General features: G+C 43.7%; 1 protein-coding gene across 3 annotated transcripts in view; it reads right to left on the minus strand.

Moving 5' to 3' along the window:
- The window catches only part of sox1a (SRY-box transcription factor 1a), an 85,881-nt gene that overhangs the window by 9,945 nt on the left and 55,511 nt on the right, over positions 1-20,425 (minus strand). For 2 of the 3 annotated variants that reach the window (XM_037110882.1, XM_037110881.1), the window contains exon 3: positions 1,252-2,986. In XM_037110882.1, the coding sequence (XP_036966777.1) occupies positions 1,576-2,610 (1,035 nt within the window). In that variant the 5' untranslated portion in view covers positions 2,611-2,986 and the 3' untranslated portion in view covers positions 1,252-1,575. Of the gene's footprint in view, positions 1-1,251; positions 2,987-20,425 lie in introns of those variants that run through there. The other variant, XM_037110883.1, reaches the window with a different exon arrangement.

Here is a 20,425-nt window from a genome sequence, read left to right on the forward strand (position 1 = left end):
CACAAAATGTCTCTGATATGAAACTATTTCACTGATTTATTTGATATTCATATTCGCCTGATAAGAACACATATTCAATAAGTCTGTCGTGTAAAACAGATATACTTTATCACAGGTTGTTAAAGTTTTTTGAAGAGCAGTACCTCGTTTAAAATATGATGTGATATAATCTAGAATTTGAACTCTGACAGTTTATTTTAAAAAAAGACATTAAATAGAGATCTGCTTAGTGATCAAAAAAAAAAAAAGATTAGAATAGGTTCAAATGAAACATTTGCTAGCTTTTTTGCTTATTTTTTTGTCCATAAACACAGCTCCATTACCATGGTGAAATTAAATGTGTTAATGACACAATTTATAAATCTCGCATTGGCTGATAAATGAGGACGTTCCGCTGAAAACACTTACAGGTGGTTTGACATATGAGGCCTGCTCTATAAAAATCTATTTTTCATTGTTGTTTGTTTTGAAAAAAAAAAAAAGTACAAAAACAAATGCGTAAGAATCACATTTGTATAAAAATGAGAATGTGAGCCATCATCAGCTTGGCCTGCTTTGAACATTCAAAACGAGACGTGATTATGGTCCGGCCTGCTCGCCACTGAAATCTAGAAATCTAGAAATCTTTTCCTTTCAAATGCATAAATAAATGTAGTCACCCAGATGAAAGTTTAACCCAGGAAACAACGTCATTCTAGCAGCGTGGCTCTCCCGCAGGCCTGCAGACTGTAGCTTTTACGCACAATTACGCACAAACAATCAGGCTATTTAAAAGCTCGTGGGACCTGTGTCCACGGCGGTGCCACAATTTAAACAGGTGGCTATTTGTCTCGAGAGGAGGCTGGATGGTAATCTTGTGCGCCATGACGTGAAAGACACTCCTGTGTGAGAGCAACTGTGAAAAATAATCAATCTAAGACCGTTGTCTTAAGAATCAAAGCAACATCTTGTGAAATTTATTCAATTCTTCTTCATTGCAATATCAGGGCTTTTCACTCGCAGAAAAGCACTTAAATTACAACAGCAGTTGCCCGTCATCCTTTGAAATATTAAAATTATTCACAATTTACAATAATTAGAGTGTTACAATAAAAAGAGGTGATTTTTTTTTCCAAGAATTAAGACACAGGCTTTCTGCAAATGAACACAAATGTTTAAAGAATATGACTTTCCCATATCTTTTAAAGCACTTTCTTAAGATTATGACACGTTTTCTCATTTTCAAATAAGTTACACAAACCCCCCGCCCCCCCCCCCCCCAACCCCCGAAATTATGAGACAATTGAACCAAATACTCCCCATGTGAACCTGGCGGATCCCTCAACTAAGACTGTCAAGTAAATGGACAAAAAGATGGTAGCACAATAATAACCAATAATCTCAGCATCGTATTCGTTATATAATTCCACTGGTGGCTATTGAAAAAAAAAGCCGAGATGAATATGCTATTTACCCTTCATTTACAATAAACATTCTGTACAAAATGCAGGTAGTTCTCGGGACCGGGGTTATTTAGAAAAGAGGTAAATATTTGGTTATGTGTTCGTTTGCAGTTTTTCAATTGTAATGTGAGTTCTAAATGTGTGTTAGAGGGACCGTCCCGTTCACTCCAGCCGTGGCGCTCTGGTAATGCTGCGGCAAGGCATGGAGTCTACTTTGCATTGACGGGTCCCCCGGCTCTCCGGTCGGTAAATACATGCTTATCATCTCTCTCAAGTCTCCGGGGCAAGGACCCCGTGAGTGTGTGCTGCTGACGGGAGGGCTTACACTCGGCTCCGACTTCACAAGCGACCCTAACGTCCCCATGGCAGCCGAGGAGGAGACGCCGGAGCCCTGGTGCTGCGTGTAGGTGATCCCGCCGTAGCCGGATGGAGAAGCGTTCATGTAGCTCTGAGAGTTTGAGATGGGGCTGTACTGCAGGGCTGTCATGTCGTAGCGGTGCATCGGCTGGGGGTTGTGTGAGTGATGGTGGTGTGAGTGGTGGTGGTGGTGCGCTCCGCTCCCCGGGTGCTGGCTGTAGGCGAGCTGAGCCTCCTGCATCATCGCTGCGGCCGCCGCGGCAGCAGCCACCTGCCCCGAGTACGCACCGTTCGCCCAGCCGTTCATGTGCGCGTAGCCGGAGCTGGCGGAGCCTCCGTGACCCCCGGGGCTCTCTAACCTCTGTCCGACCCCGGATGAACCCATTCCGACTCCTAAACCAACTCCACCGCCCCCACTGGGCCCAGAAAGCAGTCCACCGGCGAGGGAATATTTGTCCTTTTTCAGCAGCGTCTTGGTCTTCCGTCTGGGCCGGTACTTGTAATCCGGATGCTCCTTCATGTGCATGGCTCGCAACCGCTTCGCCTCGTCGATGAAAGGGCGCTTCTCAGCCTCGGACATCACCTTCCACTCGGCGCCCAGCCGTTTGCTGATCTCAGAGTTGTGCATTTTGGGGTTCTCCTGTGCCATCTTTCTCCGCTGCCCACGGGACCACACCATGAACGCGTTCATCGGTCTTTTCACCCGCTCCTGGTTCGCTTTGGACCCACTGTTCGGCCCCGTTTGACCCGTGGTCGTGTTCGTTTGGGGGCCGGGGGAATGGAGGTCAGTTTCCATCATCATGCTATACATTCACCTGGTTTTAAACTTCGCCACCAACAGAGAAAAAAAAAGTCTATTTCGAGTTAGCTCGGGCGCACGAGATCGGGTGCGCACAGGAGGACTGGCTTACAAAATTAAGATTCTAAGCCCGGATGAATCAGTACGAGATCAAAATTAATCCGAAAAGGGATGTAAAATGTTCTCCAACCAGTTTTCACCCTGTCTTCGCCTGGGTTGGTTCACATCCACTGTGATAGAATGCGCATTGGAGCCACTTTCCCCGTCGGAGTTGAGAAGTTGGTTAAAGCGGCGGCCATATGATGCGCACTGACAGCGGTTAAATGAGCCACAAGCGGCCAATGAGGCTCCAGCAGCAGAGTGATTTGCATGGCGTTTGGTCAGGTGACTAGAGGACCATAGAGGAAGAACACACCGGAGGAGGAGGAGGAGAAGGAGGAGGCAGAAAAAGGAGGGTCAATCCCACAAATAGCACAAGGCATTTGAAATTTCCAAACAGGCTCTCAGAGACTTGAGCGAAACAAAAATAACTAAGATTTGTTAGCGGTGAAGGAGCGGCCAAAAGGTGGGTGCAGTCTATGATTACGATGAGTCAAACATCTTAACATTTAAAAAAAAAAAAAAAAAAACATGGGTATGGTTGCTTGATTTTTTTTTAAGCTTCCATATCAAGCAGCTTTAAAATTCCCTGGCGTCAGTGAAAGTTGGGCTCAAATCAGTTTTCACCCTCCACTTTCTCTCTATATTTGAGCTTGGAGATGAGAACATTTCCTCCCCATCTTTAACACGTTTTCTTCTCAGATTCACTTGCGCGTCCCCGGAGGCCTTGGGGTCCTCCTCTGTCTCACGCGCTAAAAGTAAACCACAGCCACGACTTGACGCTCAACCGGCGCCTCAAAATCCATTTTCCTCCCCTCTCTCTCCCTCGCTCCCTGCAGGCTTGTAATTAAGGTATGTAATAAACAGCAGGTGTCGGAGAGAGGAATTACACGCACTGAAGATGAAGATGACGCGAGAGAGATTTGTTAAAAAGATCAATTTAAAAAAATGATAATAATACAAAAATCCCCCCCAAAAAACTGTTGGTCTGAGAGGAGAAGCCCCTGAGGATGGATAGCCATGTAATGACGTGAAATTGGCGAGGCAACGCGCCGTGATCGCCGTCTGCTGGTGGTGCTGAACGCGTCCTGGTCAGGTCCGTGTATGTTTGTGTGAGTGTGTGTGTGTGTGTTTGTGTGTGTGCGGCTGGAAATGTAAACTGCTGCTGTTGTCATGTTTTTAGTGGACTGATGGACACTTTACGGGCCTTAATAAATATCCGAGGGAAACCCGTGCGCAAACCGCGAGAGGAGGGAACGGGTCCATGCGCGCTCGGGTCCCGCGCATATATAATTCAGATTTCACAGCTGACCTCCCCTGAAAAGCCCAATCAACCTCTAATTGAAAGGGAAAACGAAATACCACTTCCCGCGGCGAGACTAACGATTTAATCATTCCATCGTTCTTTGCTGTTTTTCTTTTTTTTTCTGTTTCTTTCTCTTTTTTTTTCTCCTCCTTTTTTATTTTAATTGGAGCTAAGCTTGATCTAGCCCCTGTGCTCAGGGCCCGAGGGAGCGGGATCACTCGGATGGATCCAGGCGTCTTTGGTAAATGGGGTTAACGGGATATCACAATGGTCAATAAAACGTTTCCAGTGGTTCCGGGCCATGTGGCTTAAGGCCCGAGGAAGATGACAGTATCATGCTGACACCCGGAGAGCTCCGGGGCGGCCGCTGCCAGTGAAGCCAATCACACCAGCGAACAAATAAACAAACAGAGGAATGAAGACGAATCACAGTGACGCTTCTTTTAATACATGAAAATAACACCGAGCGCTTTAAAGTGGATGAAAAGGACATGATTGGAAATATAAATCCTGTATTTCACAAAGTAAAAAATGAGGATTCACATTTCATTTCTCAAATGCAAGCCGGTTTTAATTCACATTTCGACGTCTTTGTTTTTTGTTTTTGTTTTTGTTTTTTCAAAATTAAACGAATCACCCCTTTAAGTCGGTTTTTAAGCACTGATCCATACCTTAATATAAATTAATTATTACTTAATACAAGGCATCGCAAACAATTTATGCACAATGTTAAAGTCACGCAATTTGGTAAGTGCATTAATTACAGTTAAATTAAAAAAAGAGAGCGGGACTTGTCACGATGTAGATTAAAAGATTGAGCGGAAATAATCATAAAAACTATTATTATTATTATTATTATTATTATTATTATTATTATTATTATTATTATTATTATGTTCTTTTCATTGTAGAGTGGATTTAGGATTGCAGAGGATTAGCCTTTACACCGGCCCCTGTTTACTTTCTCTGTCAGCCCCCCATCAGTCACTCCTCTTTTAACAAACCTCCTTTAAAAAAACCCTTCTCGCTCCTTTGTGCGCGGCCTCTGCAACAGGATGCGTGCACTGCGATGACGGTGCACGACTGCGGGGCCAAGGGTCAAAGCAGTTATCCAACACCCCCCACACAGGCCACACACACCCCCCACCCCCCCAACAACTGAATACATAAACAAATAAGAGAATGATTGTGGATGAACACAGGTACAGGTCGCGCACTGCGGGGGTCACTGTGGTTTTTAATCTCGGCAAACTCCTGCGTCCATCGCGCAGAAAAATAAAACTCCTAACCGATTGTATCTAGGTTACGCCCCCCCCCCTTTTCTCCCAAAGCTGTTAAGCCGCAACGGCAATTTCCGCGTGCGGTGAGTGGCCGCGCGTGTGCGCACAAGCCAGCGCGCGTGGAACTGGGTGGTATTTGCGAGTTGTGATCACCTGCGAGTGACCCGGTCACAAACTGGGTTAAGCAAGAGAAAGCGATTGTGTTCAATCCTCAGTCTAAAGATGGAGCAAAAAAAAAAAAAAAAAAAAAAAAAAAATCTAAAGATGTGACGATCAGCACCAACTTGTTTCACCCCTCCCACCCGTAAAAACAGAACCATGTCACTTAAATGCTGCGTAAATCCACCCCGCCTTTAATAAACACTCCTATAATTTACAGCATGCAGCACTTTTTTAGTTAATCAGGCAGAATTAAATGGGCACACACGATAACCACTCACTGCCGAGCGGATCAGTAGCCGATAATGTCACTACAGAAAAATTAAAGTGAGTCGGTTAGAGAGCAACTGGTAGCAGCAGCACGAGCCACAGAGCTGCGCGCCCTGCTGGATCTCACACGTCCCAAAATAAAACCACAGCCTGAGGCTAGAAACACACATTATCTGCACAGCAGAGCGCAGACGTTCCCAGTAAAGACACTTGTTTCAGTATGCGCAATCGCATTTCCCTATAAATATGCATTAATTCCACCTAACGCATCAACAAAAATAGATTTTTACGCACAAAATATAGATTAATGGTGCATCTATAGGTTAAAAAACCTATATCAGAAATCCTTTTCTTGCGTGCGGAATTGCCATATTCAGACTTACGCATGTTCCCCTCGTTCCCTCTACTCCAGACCAAGTGGGCAGATTTCTCCCTCCATACTCCTAAAGCCGTCCTAAACCCTTCCAAAGCTTCATGTAAGACCGCTACTCCCACTACAATCTGGCCGCTCGAGTGCCAAGGCCATCCATGCCCGGTGCCCAAACCCACCACTCAACACACACTGAGGGGCAGAGACGAGAAGAAATGACATTTATTATACACTCTAAAAAAGACAATTCCAAGTTATTGTTTCTCTCTGCGAAAGGGGGCTTGCTTCTAACATAATGAAGCGTCTTTTGTGTGGCTCGGAACAATACAAAACAAGTATTCTAATAAATAGCCACTTTTTTTTTTTTTTTTTTTTGGCTCTCCAGGATGAATGGGCTGGAGCGGCGGGGTTCTGAAAGGCAGCTGTGCCGCATTCGGGGAGGAGGGGCGAGGACTTGAGGAGGAGCCCCGCAGCCCCATCGCCTCCTCCTGGATACTGACTCCCATTACTGATCTTGGAAACAGAAAAGGATGCGAGGAGAGGGAGGTGGAGGTGGTGGTGGTGGTGGAGGGTGGAGGAGGGGGAGGGATATTGACTTTGGAGGCTGTTTTTACTCAGGACATACACTGTGTCCAACAATGTGATCCTCCAATCACCAAATATTGCTTCGTACTGTGAAGTCCACAGCATCCAATTAGATTTAGTTTATAGGAGGCTGCACAGCTTGCAAGCATGTGGCTCAGACAGCTCTCTAACACAGGGGCACACACACACACACACACACACACACACACACACACACACACACACACACACACACACACACTGGATACAAGGATAACACTGTATAAAACACAGCTGGGCTCATGAAAGGTTTCCTATTTGCACACAGGTTCACAGTTTTGAGACACAGCGCTGTCAGCATCTGCTTAAGACACACACACACACACACACACACACACACACACAAGTCTGTTCAATCTACTTGCAAACTCAGTGTTGATTACCTCAGAGCTTCATTTCTTCTCAGTCGAACCCTCACATGTCCCATTTGTTGTGCAAACACAGGAGCAGCGCCTGGTTAATGACTCCCACCTTCCCTGCCTGTCTGCCTGCCTGCCTGTTGCAGCGTCCTGGCTCCACGGCTGCCAGAGCTGACACACTCCCTGACTTGTAGCTGATGTAGCTGGCAGGTGTCTGTGCTGCTTCACGCATCCATCTGCTAACTGTTGGAGCCAAGGTGAGGGGAAAAAAAACAAAAAACTGGTGGCTCCTATAAAAGTAATTTCCCAGCCTTCTATTGTTTAGGGAACAAGGGGTGGCAACAAATCAGCCTCTTGGTGACGCTTTAACTACAAAAGTGATCATTCATTGTTGTTTAATGACACGCTGAGATAAACTGGACGGCAGTTATTTGGTTCCTGCGTTCCCTCCAAATATCTCAAATTTTACAGTGAGAATACATTTTACAACACAGGAGGATGCCCCCACCCTTCAGATCACAACAATTAATCCCTGGCGGAAAAATGTCATGTGGTAAATTCTAGACTGATGGTTAACCAATTTTTCATTTACTAACTGCCCAGAGGAAAACATTGTGGTCGCTGCAGATTAAAACATCCTCCGCAGCCTGTAATTTTCAGATGATTCACCAGAGATCACTTTGTCACTCTGTGAGATTACTGCACCGAATAAGTGCAACACATAAACCACGCAAGCAGGAGATTGACACAAAGTGGTAAAGCTAAGTAAAAGGCAAAGCTGAAATTGTTAAGAGAGAATAAAACAAGAAAGACAGCCAGAGAGAGGGAGAGAGGGAGAGAGGGAGAGAGGGAGAGAGGGAGAGAGGGAGAGAGAGAAAGCGAGGCCAGGTCAGGCCTAAAAGCGTTGGGGGAAGAGTGAGCCAATTGTCTAAAAGCAGAGGTCTTAGCTCAGTTCATTTGATCTCTCTCAAACATACAAACCTCTATAACACAACACTCAAAAACCTACATACCTTAAAAAAAAAAAAAAAAAAAAAAAAAAAAAGACGAAGAGGTAAAAAAAGCATCCATCGTATCAAGATGAAGGATTGGTGCTCCCACATGGAATGCTTCTGTCTTGGTACTTTATGAGCTTTAAAGAATGAATGCAACACTTAGAGCTGAGGTACACTCTTGAACAAAACAAAAAGCATGCAATCCGGTATGTGTTTCAGCCTATATCTGTAAGTTAAACTAAATAAAATAGAATATAGGATGACATTCACAGAGATATCGGTGGAATAATTGTCTTGTCTAAAATGAAAACATGTAATATAAGACATCGGCAACAGGGCACCAACAGAATGTGAAACGCTATATGGTAATGTTCCCACATGTGGACATACCATATGTAATGAAACTGTCCAGTTCATGTAACATTTCTTTTGTTCACATATGAAAAAAGGCAACATGAAGAAACACATTTCCCCTGACTTCATGTGCCATGCTTTGTTCCCACCTTTGGAAATTCAAATGTACATGTGAAAAAAACAAATGTATGTATACCATATACAAATGTATACCATTCACATGTGAAAATGTAAATTTCACAGATGGAATTATCATCTTATGAGAAAAAAGCCAATACATGTTGCGACAAAACATTTGCGAACATGTGGACTTCACGTGTGAAGTCTCAAATTTCACGTGATTTCACATGCCGTGTTTGTGGGAAGAAAAAAAAAATAATCCGGTCACTTACAAAAGAATGTAACTCATGTGAAATTGTATATGTCACATGTGAAATTGTGAAAGAAAAAAAAATAAAAATTTTGTTGGTTCATTCATGTTTTCATGTTTCATGTTACAAATTGTTAACACATCTTAACACAGGTGAATGTATGTAATTCACAAGTGTGTAAATCTTGATGCACATCTAAAAAAAACATCAAACACTTACTTGTGAAAATGTCCAGTTCACTTGTAATATCAGTTCACATGTGACACTTTGTATAGGTAATAGGTTAAAGTGCAAATTCAAATGGGTGGTTAAATGAGATCCAGTGTTGAGACTCTTAATAGTTATAAATATCTGAACTGGTTTATATATAGGATTTGCTAACATATTTTAGTAAATAGCACACTGCAGTGTCCTTATTGAGTTTTAAAGCAGGATGGTAACCCCAAACTGACAAACTGAAAGTGCAATTTTTTGACAGAAAGAACATAACATGCCATTCAAATCTGGGGCACTCTTGTCTACAAGCAATTTGTTCTTTTGTTGCTCCATGTGCTCTATTTTCATCTTCTTCTCTCGGTAGAATTGCAAGAGAAGAGCATATAAGGGCTTGATGGAGTGGTGAGTCAGAGACAGGATGACACGAACAAGTGAGAAAGAGAGTATGAAAAAAAAACAAAACACACAAAAAAAAAAAAAAAAAAAAACAGAAGCAGAGAGGGAGAGGGAGAGAGGGACCAGGGAGGCCAATGTCAATCCCACGGCAAACAGCAGTGGATAATCATGGGCTTTAGGAAAACACTGTGTCCATAATGCTATTACCCAGGATTACCTACTCCAGCAGAGAAGGCGAGACTCTCTTCACAATGTGCCACGGACCTTTCAGATAATCATCTTATCACAGATGACAAACCCAGAAGAAACATCCCATTATTCGAGTAGGGGGGGAGGGGGGGGAATCTACAGCACGTTTGGATGAAGACATATTGTAAGCCTAAATTATTCGAGTGGAAAAATATCAGATTTTGAAATTAGCACGCGAGTCGCTTCCCTACTCTCACTCTCTCACTGTCTCTTTCTCCCAGGGCACTTTCTCCTTTTCCCGCAGGGCAATTAGAGACAAGATTTTATGCATTGTTCAGCTTATCAATTAGCCATAACACCTTCCCCTCTGATTGGTCTGTAATGAATGTAATGGTTTTAACAGTCAGGACTTGCAACTCTTAGAGGTGCTGTGCTAATGGTGTCGCCACAGCGATGGAGTCACGGTAACAGCTCTGCGGAAAAGCAGGAAGGAGGAGGGGGGGTGCAAGTCAGCTCTCCCTAACACATCTCTAATTAGAGCTCACAGTCAGTCATTACTGATGTAATAGGGTGTAACACTAATGGCTATCAGGCAAGCCCCCACAAACAACAGAGGGGGGTTCTTGCAAGGTGAGAGGAGCAGAAAATTTATGGAGGTGGGGAAAAAAAAAAAATCAGGAGATTACAGTGAGGAGAGGAGGTGAAATGGAAAGTTGGCGGGAGGGGGGGAGGGTCAAGGAGTGAGGGGAGTGATTAGGGGGGAAAGTGCGCCAAGCAGCAGAGAAGGTTTTTAAGTACAGTAGTCAGACAAGGTCAGGGCCCATTAATGGAAAATGTTTCTTTGATGATAGTGAAATCTGTCATGTTGGACCCTGTCCACATACAGAGACCGACAAGGCAAGAAATGGATGGGAATTAGGGAGGTTCGAGCAGCCGGGTGGTTCAGTGGAGGCAGACGACAGAATGACTGTGAGGGAGGAAGGCAGCTCGACAGGCTCCAAGTTAACCACTTTGGCCACCTTAGACCTTGTTGGCAGTGATGCACTCTGCAGCCCATTCGGCTGCTGATGCATGTTTCTATACTTTTCAGTGCCAAATTGCAGTGGCGGCGGATAGACAGAGTGACAGAGTTAAGTTAAAGGCAGGAGCGTTGGATGACAGGAAACAAATATTGCGCAGAAATGAAGAGTGAGAGCTGCGTGAAGGGAGCAACAAGTCCTCCACACCACCTCTGTCCCAGGGGAGCATAAATATAGATTACTTTTACTTTAATGTCTATGGGACAAATAGCACTGTTAAGGTCGGAGATGGACAGGTGGAACAGGCCGTGGACGGTCATTCAGGGGGGCGCTGTGCATTTCTGCCATGAAACCAGAGCTGAGTTCAGGGTTCAGAGTTTTGACGCTCTGAGATCATGATCAACGAAAGCAGATATTAATTAACAACAGTGGGATTACTGGCCACATTTTCAAATTAGTGTGGCATAAATACATGTCAGTCCTATGTCTTTCTCAGTTTTAATTTAAGACTAACAGCGCTTTTGTTAAAGGCTTCCTAAAAGTGGCACGGTCTTCTCAAGATTCCTGCAGCCAGTAACTCTACATTGAAGAGCAGCTGGTGCCACTATTTGGTCTTAACCGGACCGAGAGAACAACCCGGGCAACAGGCTTTCAATTGAAAATCTGGACGCTAATGATTGACAGGCAGGCAGTTAGGTTTTTGATACGTAAAAACTAAAATGCGATTTCAATACTTCAAAAATAATGTGAAGACATTATAAAACAATACAAAACCAAACCAGACACATTCTCCCACACAGTTTAGCACATCGGGCAAACTGGGGCTAGCTGGATAACTGTGAACCATGCAGATGCCCCTGCCACACAGTCATCCCAATGTAGTTACATTGTGCTCATAAACTCACTAAGGCAAATGTCTCATACAGAACATCTACAATTTACACAAGCATAGGGAGGCACACTGAGCAGCCCAGTGATCAAACACGAAAAGCAACATCTTATGCATCCCAAGTTAAAGATGGATTTAGTTCCTAGGATGTGGAGTTGAACCCCGGAGGAATAATGTACACTGTAACCTATTATGTAGCTTTACTAACGACAATGGCAGCAGCTTGGCCTTTGAGGGAGCTGCAGGACTTCAGGGGGGGCTCTCTATTCCTGAACTCAGCCTTGAAAGTGTGTTTTGAGTGTGTGTGCGTGTGTGTGGCTCCTCAGTTGCCTAACTGTAGTCCCTCACCCAGAATTTGAAATAAGGTCATCGTCCCCGGGAGGCCCCAAGTCAAAGCCTCCCTTCCTCACCTGCCCTTTAACTCTCCTCGTCGGCTCCTTTTCTTAATTTAACTCTTCACCTGGGTCCCAGGATTCCTCCTCTCCTTGAACTTCCTTATCTTCCTCTCCATTTCCCCTTTGTTTACACTGCAATGGCCTGTTTCTCTGCTATGTTTCACACATAAACTGTCCCCAAAGAGAGCACTGCCATCACAATGACTCAGCCTCTTCACTTGTACCTTATATTAAACATTGTCCTTTACCTCAACAGTTGGAGCTCGATTTGTTTGTTTTTGTCTTTGCCTGTGCAAAAAAGAAGCAGCTTCCACTAATGCTATTGGGCCTTAAAACTGTAATTTGATTGGAGAAATGAATTTTATGGATTAACAAAACAATAAAGACCGAAATGGCATCATTAGTAGATAAGGCAGGTAATAAGTGTATTAAGGCTTGTAGTCTGGCTAGTGTGTGTGTGTGTGTGTGTGCGCGCGTGTGCGTGTGTGCGTGTGTGCATCTGGAGCAGCACAGATGCATATCCAATAGGACGCAGAGTGAGCAGGACAATAATGCGCGATTCTTATGCTAATCAAGGAGGCCATTAATGTTTACATTCAGAATCGGGCCTTCCAGAGAAATACATTCTCTTGCTGCTAAACTGGGATAATTAGTTCCCTCTTAAACCCATATTCCATTAACTCAGGTGAATCCATCTGAGTTTCATCAAATTTCTGCTTCATTCTGCATGATAATGCAATTTAAAAGCAAATGACATATTCAGACTGCAGAGGGAGAGCGCCAGTGAGGAAATAATATATGTGTAAAAGGGCTTTTTGTTCTGTTTTACATGTATCTGTAAATATTTAAAAGTGTTTCCCATAATTCAGTGTGACTGATTTATGCATAAATTAAATCTTTAACTGTAATAAACAGCTTATTGGAGATTAGCGACTGATGTATTAAATGCTCCCCGCTGCTTTTCTGCACACTTTGTATGTGTGACACCTTATATTACAATATGATGCTGTAAGGGTGACACTATGTAAATTTCCTCCTTTGAAGGGCCTTACATCAACAGAGAAACTAACAGAATCAGCGGTGAAATAACAGACAGCATTAGCTTCCATTTGCTGAGCGCCACACTCGTGTTAAGGTGTTTTCACTACACAAGAGAAAGGGAAGAAATATGGATGTAAAAGTCTATTGATCCAAATACAAATGCGTGTACACATCAGGCTGAGAAATGTTCGTATGGCTGTTTTTTTTTTTTCCTCCAGCGTAATAGCATTCAGAATTCAGAGCTTTCCAACTTTGCTGCACCAAAACACAAAAGCCCAAACAGAAAACTTGGCTTGAGCAAGTCAGTTTTCCCATGGTGTGTGAATGTGAATGTGAGTGTGTGTGTGTGTGTGTGTATCGTGTGCATGTGAGGCGATGTAATTTTACCTCAAAATAATCAAAATGCACCTCATTTTCCACTCACATTTTACCCTTTGTGCAATTTCTATGTTTTCCTCTGCTCCTTTATAATAACACAGACATTTACTGCGCTTAAAACACTTAGGATTTATATAGGTAGTAGCCTCACGTCTCTCTCCTACACACACACGGGCACGCGCACACACACACACACACTGTAATGGATAGGAGCTGGCTGAGGGCGTCTGTCAGGGGCGACTGTTCTAATCAGAGCAGTGGGGAGAGAGATAAAGGAGAAAATAATGAGTGTGGCATCAGGCCTTTCATAGCGCAACAAAAGGCCACGGGATCAGATAGACAGACACAATGTGGAGAGGAGAGGAAGAGAGGGAGAGAGAGGGAGGGAGAGAGAGGAGAGAGAGGGAGGGATGGGAGGAGGCAGGGTGGGGAGGCAGAGAGAGAGAGAGAGAGAGAGAGAGAGAGAGAGAGAGAGCGAAGGATGGAATGGGTTTTTGCTAATAAGCCGTCTTGCACTGTAGGTGATGTAGGCAACAGTAGGCGACATTATGAAATGCAAGCTTATGTCTGGCTTCACTTGAAGGATGCCATTGAGTGGGGCGGATGGAAGTTTCTATGACAACATCAATCATGTCAGCGCGGAGTAGTCCTTCAGTGGGGAGCTGATTATTAATGCATCTTCCTGTACACATCCCTCCATTTTCTGTCTCAAAATACTTTGTCGGCCTCGTGCCCTCGTTCTTTCCCGCTGATTAGTGCCGCTTCATTTACTGTGTGTGTGATAATTTCCAGTCATCCTTTGATTATTAATGCTTAATTTACCCAGATTACACTCCTTTGATTATTAATGCCTAATTTAGCCTGATGACTCCAATCATTAGACGGCGCCCAAACTGAAAGCAAACAACCTCAGTGGTCTTCCAATGTACCGATACAGCCTCTCCTACAGATAATGATACTGTTCAGCGAAGCCAGCGGGCCTGCGAGTGTTAAGTCAGTGCCCACGTTTTTTTTTTTACCCAAACTCCCATCAAACTTTAAAGAGAAAAGAAATACTAATTAGAAACTGCAAGCTAGGAGAAATGAGCAGGCAGACTCAGAACAGAAAATCCTATTCAGAGACTTAATGAGCTTGTCGAAGCTGAATAATTGATTTCTAATTCTAGCCTGCAGCTGTTGACCCAACCAGGGAGTGTTCTGAATGGAGCTGAAATATGTTGCGCTCTGACTTGGCACTGCTGGCTTTCTGCTAGCAGCACCAAATACCCTCATGTCTACCTCACACTTGACGGTTTTATTTAGACTTAAAGTTTTCACATCAATTACTCGACCTTGGTGCCGAAAACAAACAGAAATGGGGTTCTCCCTTTGAAATCCATCACAGGTAACTCCCTTGACAACTTAATCCTCCTTCAGATCTTGTTTAATATTTTAGACGGGACACAGTTTGATAAAAGCCCGCTTGATTCCGAGCTGTGAAAGCCCAGCGAGGTAAACTCTCCCAGCGTATAAAGCGTTGGGAACCACAGTCCATATCAGATTGTAGGTGTTTTATGTTTCGTTCATTTGCTGCGGAGTGATTCTTTGTTGCCCTGTGTGGACGATCATATCCTGGGGGCTCTGGGGCAGGAGCAGCACAGAGCACCCTGTGTGTGAACCACAGCCGCCCAGCGTCCCTGTAAGATGACCTCACGGAAAATAGGCCTAATTATTGCCGTGACAGCCCATGCTATCATATTCTGCCAGATCAGTCACTACATAGGAGAGAGAGAGGGAGGAGGGGGGGGGGCAGAAAAATTAACAGAAATATATACCACCGTGCCACCAAACCCCCCCTAAACTGAGCCCATTTATTTTTAATACCCTAATCAGCAGGTCCCAAAGGGGGCTTGGCTCTCACTCACCTGCACAGACAGACACAGGTGAGTACAGGTAAGGCAGCAGGGAGAGAGGAGCAGGTGGATGGGGGGGCAGAGAGGCAGGCTGGATGTGCGAGGACGTGGCCTGAACTGCGGTTTTGATCGACTATGGGTGCTCATGGTGCATCCTCTCGTCCTCTAGAAAAGTTATCATCGCTCTGAAACCTTGTTCCTGCGCAGCAGATAGTAGATAGAGGGATAAAGTGGACTAGAGAACAGACGGGGGGCCAGGAGGACATGGTAATTACAAGATACAGACTTTAAGGTAGACAGCAGTGATTAACTCAAGGACTGTCCTATTCCTGAAGCTGTAGTCATTAGGGCTGGATCATTATATGATAGATTTCAGGGCTATTTGCCTGGTTTTGTTCCCAGAGACAGTATTACGAGAGACACCCTGGGAATGGGACATACTACACCAACAGCTACCTCCGTGAGAAAAACACGGCAAATATCAAGGCACTGCGCCGAGCTGCGGATGACACGGTTAGAAATCACAGTGTGGGGTTATACAGTAAATAAAGAGTAAAATCTGTCTCAGTAAGTTTTGACAATAATACATGTTCTTAAGTCATGTCTTTTGAATGCATGGAATTACCCTTTTTCTTTTACCTTTATTGGATTTTAGATTTGGGATTTTGCATGGAAGGAACTGGCTCTGTGATGATATCAGATTTTTACTACACCAAATTCACAATAGCAATAATATCAGATTATCTATAAACTATACTAGCATTCAAATTCACCTTTAACTTTGTATGCTGACTGTTTTTCCTCATTTAGTGCAAATAAATTACCCTCAAAATACGATTGTTAGGAGGTGTGGAGAAAGTCTGTAACCAACTGTTTAAAAAAGCTGACAAAAAGAACAATTAGTCTCAGTTACTAGTGAAAAGGAAACCAGACTTACTCCTATTTTACTTGTATTATTAACAAAATATCAACATTTCATTATGATTGTGGTTAATTTCTCAGAGGAAAATCAGAGACATCCAATACTTGTAAACAGGCCAATAGGTTAATCAGATTATCCAAAGCTCTTCATTTGCAGGTAAAACTCATGTCAGTCATCAGCCCCTGTAGCAGAGGAACGCAGGAGACTGTCCGAAATGACAGCAGCACAAAAAAAGTGGACATATTCAAGCCCGTAATTATAAATGTCAGGAGCAAAGCTGGAAGTCACGAGGAGTCATCGCGCTACAAAGTCTGATAGGGAGGTGGCTGTATAGATGGGAAGAGACATTGCTGTTGACTTTTTAAAATCTATCTTTTTGGTGCTTTGAGCACCTCAAGCCACGTAACTTTAACCAAGCTGTTTTTGTCTCTAAACTTTACCTCAAGTGGCAATAAGCAACTTTTCCCCTCGGTGTTTCCAAATGGTATCATTGTTGGCGCCGCTGTCGCAAAGACAGAGTCAAAATCGTTTCCATTTTCCTCAGAGTCACAAGTAATAACCGGACAAAAAGTGAGTTTATTCAATCATTTGTCTATAATAGAAACTGATCACCAGTTAACCTGCTGTCGACAGCGGCACCACATCAGAAAATGCTAGTGGGTCAAAGCTGTATGAAATTTGGGGTCTTAATTTTACTAGCACATAAATTTGAATGCAATGACAAAAATGACAAAATCATATGATCCGTGTAATTAACAAGTTTCAACAATTTGTTTGAAATTACAGTCTGACCACATTGATCAGACAGAAACTACCCGAAATAAAGCTGTGAAACCCCAGAAGTGAAAGAACAGACATGACACACATAGACACACACACAATCAGGCACGAGTAATAAGATAATAATTTGATTAATTCCACTGATTACAAACTCGGCGTGCTTCAAACAACTGTGTTTCTGATTGCGTGTGTTTGTGAGTGTGTGTGTGTGTGTGTGTGTGTGTGTGTGTGCGCGCGCACTTGTCGCTTTTTGCCTGGGAAAGAAAAGAATACAGTAGTAGCCCTTGTAACCCAGCCCTGCCCTCCACCCCCAGCCCCTCTCGCTGTCACTGGCCATGTGTAGTGTGTAATAGGCACTGACAGTCGTTGTGCAGGTCAGTAACCCTGTGGCCCCGTCTAATTGAGGCTAAGGATCCCGGCTTGTCCTGCCATCTATAATTAACCACATCATCTGCAGCCGTATGAAAGATTCAGCCGGACTGGGAGTGGCTGACACACGATCTCGCTGTTGGTGTTTACCGCTTGTGTGTAGAAATGTGTGTGTGTGTGTGTGTGTGTGTTAGTTGGTGCGTTGTAGCCACAGCGACTTGGAAGGATATTCTGATTTCGCCAACAGGTGTTTTGATAGTAAGGTGTTTAATATTAAGCATTAATGACCAAAATGGTCATTTATGCCACCATACGTATGTTGCATGGAAGTAAAGGTGGCACAAACTCCAAATAACAATTTTACTGCTAAATAAAAGACACCTGTAAAGAGATCCAGCGAGCACGAGCAAACAAAATTTGCAGCAAAACCCCCGTACATCCTTTCTACCGTCCCCTTGTTCCCTCTCGCCAGCCCCCCCCCCCCCCACTCCCCAGCTTGATCTTTGGCGTGACAGAAACTTGAAGTGTACTCTGCCCCTTCAAACACCTTGGCTCTGCCTGCCCCTGCCCTCTCCTCCTCCCCCTCCTCTCCCTCCTCCTCCTGTTCGCTCAGCTCTCCCGGCTCACCCTACCCCACTTAGCTCCTCTCTCTTTCCTGTCGAAGCCTTTGAAATACGGCTTTCAAAAATGCTGCTTTTTGAATTAATGAATCATTTTTCGCCAGGTGTCGTTGGGTGTGTGGAGGGGGGGGGCAAAGGGGATAGAGAGAGAGAGAGAGAGAGAGAGAGAGAGAGAGAGGGCTAATAAATACAGAGTGGAGAGAGCCTCACCACTACCAATCCCTTTTCCTCCCTCACTCATCTGACGCACCCCCCCAACCTATCCAACACAGACACAGACACACACACACACACAGACACAGACACAGACACACACACACACACACACACACACACACTCACACACACGCCTTTGCTCTCCTCCCACAGCCTCTCCACCCCCAGCCCTAGATGAAAGGCCTGGCTCGTTCCTGTACCTTTAATTTAAAGCTGAAAAGGAAAACGAGAGCGGGGGTGCGAAACACGCTTATGAATATGGAGAAAATTGAATGAGAACCGTCCCTTTGAATAAATCAGTATGAATGTCCCTTGGCCTTGTTGGGAGGAAGGTCGCAGGAGACCCTTGGATATACAGATGGAGAGCAGCTTGATGGACTGGTGTGTGTGTATGTGTGTGTGGTGTACTATATGTGTGTCTTTGCAGAGTATATGCAGATGTTTCGAGAGGTTTCATGCTTTTATTGTCTGATATAAAGTTTAGAAGGACTGAGGAGAATTTAAAAAGAATAACAGTTTGTTGATTAAGCTAAAAGTGACCATTACTTTCTCAGGCAGACGATTTGAATAACTGATCAAATGGCGGCTGTATTAGCATCCTATGATTGTACGCAGATGCATATTGTAGATGCAAGCACAGCCTAAGAGGGACTCGGCCTTGGAAAGAGTGACTAACAGCAGAAAGCACTGAAAGCTGTATGTGTAATCTTGGTAGCAGTGGCTATATCAACAACTGGACGTTGTTAAATGCATGCAGGAGCTTGGTGGGCCCCATCATATTGTACAAGATAATAACAGTATAAATTTTATTACAATAGAGAATCGTTACATTATGGTATGAACAGTTTTGTGACAATGTGTAACAGTGCAAGGCTGCAGGCTCAGGAGTAGTTGTTTACAAATTGAAGGGACTTGAAGGATAACATAAAATAAAAATAATAATGATAAAAAAAAGTAGCAGCGGGGCTACATCCCACCACAAAGACCATATACACCAGGGCTCTCAAACTCAAATTAGCTTGGGACCAATGCTGCAACTGACATCTCGAGGAGGGCCACTCCAGCGTACTGAAAGAAAATGCAATATTTCTGAAAATGTAGTTTTTATTTTTGATTATTCACATAATAATACAAAAAAACAGTAGTTTTGTTTCTTTGATTAGTTTTTAAGTTAATTTAACAGCAAATCTTTTGACCTTAATGAGGGAAAAAGAGTTGTTACCTCTCTGAGAAGTTGGACGTGTGCTTCCTGTCATCCTAACCTGCAGCTGTTCCTCAAACAGCTCTTTCTTGGCCATTATTTCCAGAGAAGTCCCGCAATAGTAGTATCACGATACAGCAATTCTGCTATGACTGATATATTGCAAGACAATGATTTAATGATACACCCTGATATCTGTCTGACTGGAAGTAAGTGCAGAATTTTTTGTATGGAGTCAGAGCTTAGTGCTTAGTGCAAACTTTCAGAAAACAGGGCAGTTGTGGAATAAAAATTCTAAAGAAAGGATACAATTATTGCTCACGAACATCGATTATATCTGTGTAAATGAAGGTGTGGTGTGGTGGCATCAGCCATTTTCTATGGAGTAGTCTGCTGGAGCAGCAGCATCTCCTCCTGGGATGCCCTCTTGACCCAGTGCAGGTGGCGGGAGACAGCAGGATGATGGACAAGCTGTCATCGCTGCTGGTGAAGGAGTCCCATCCCCTGCAGCCCTTTCAGCGATAGGCTAATACACCCCAAGTGTGTGAGGGAGAGGTATCGCAGGTCCTTCCTTCCTGCTGCTGTCAGACTGTATGACCAGCACTGCTCCCAACAGACCTCGCATGTGCGCTATGTCATAAAAGAACCGATTTCTCTGTTTTTTGCACTAACTGGACACTAACTTTGAATTTCACATACCCAACACATTGCCATATTGATTACAATTACACTGCTGAGGAACGGTGTAAAACATCATATATTTAATGTATATGAGTCTATTTCTATTGGTTACTTTTTTATTGTATCATTCTTTTTTTTACTATTATTATTGTTTATTAAAATACCACTGTCCTTTGGGTGCTGTGATGAAGAAATGTCCCCATTTGTGGGATTCTCCACTTTTGTTTGATTCTGATTCTGATTTACAGAAGTTAACCCCACACAACATAAAGCTGTGACTGTGCTCAGTCAAATCATCAGGGGAATTAGAATACTTGCATGTTTTTAATAAAAATTTACATGATTTGACACCGGTAAATTGATTATTATATCCCAAGCTTTGCTAAACTGTATGAGAAAAAATATGATATTGCCGTATGAGTATTTTATCCCATCC

This window comes from Acanthopagrus latus, chromosome 9 (genome assembly GCF_904848185.1).
Source record: "Acanthopagrus latus isolate v.2019 chromosome 9, fAcaLat1.1, whole genome shotgun sequence".
NCBI classification, from domain to species: domain Eukaryota; kingdom Metazoa; phylum Chordata; class Actinopteri; order Spariformes; family Sparidae; genus Acanthopagrus; species Acanthopagrus latus.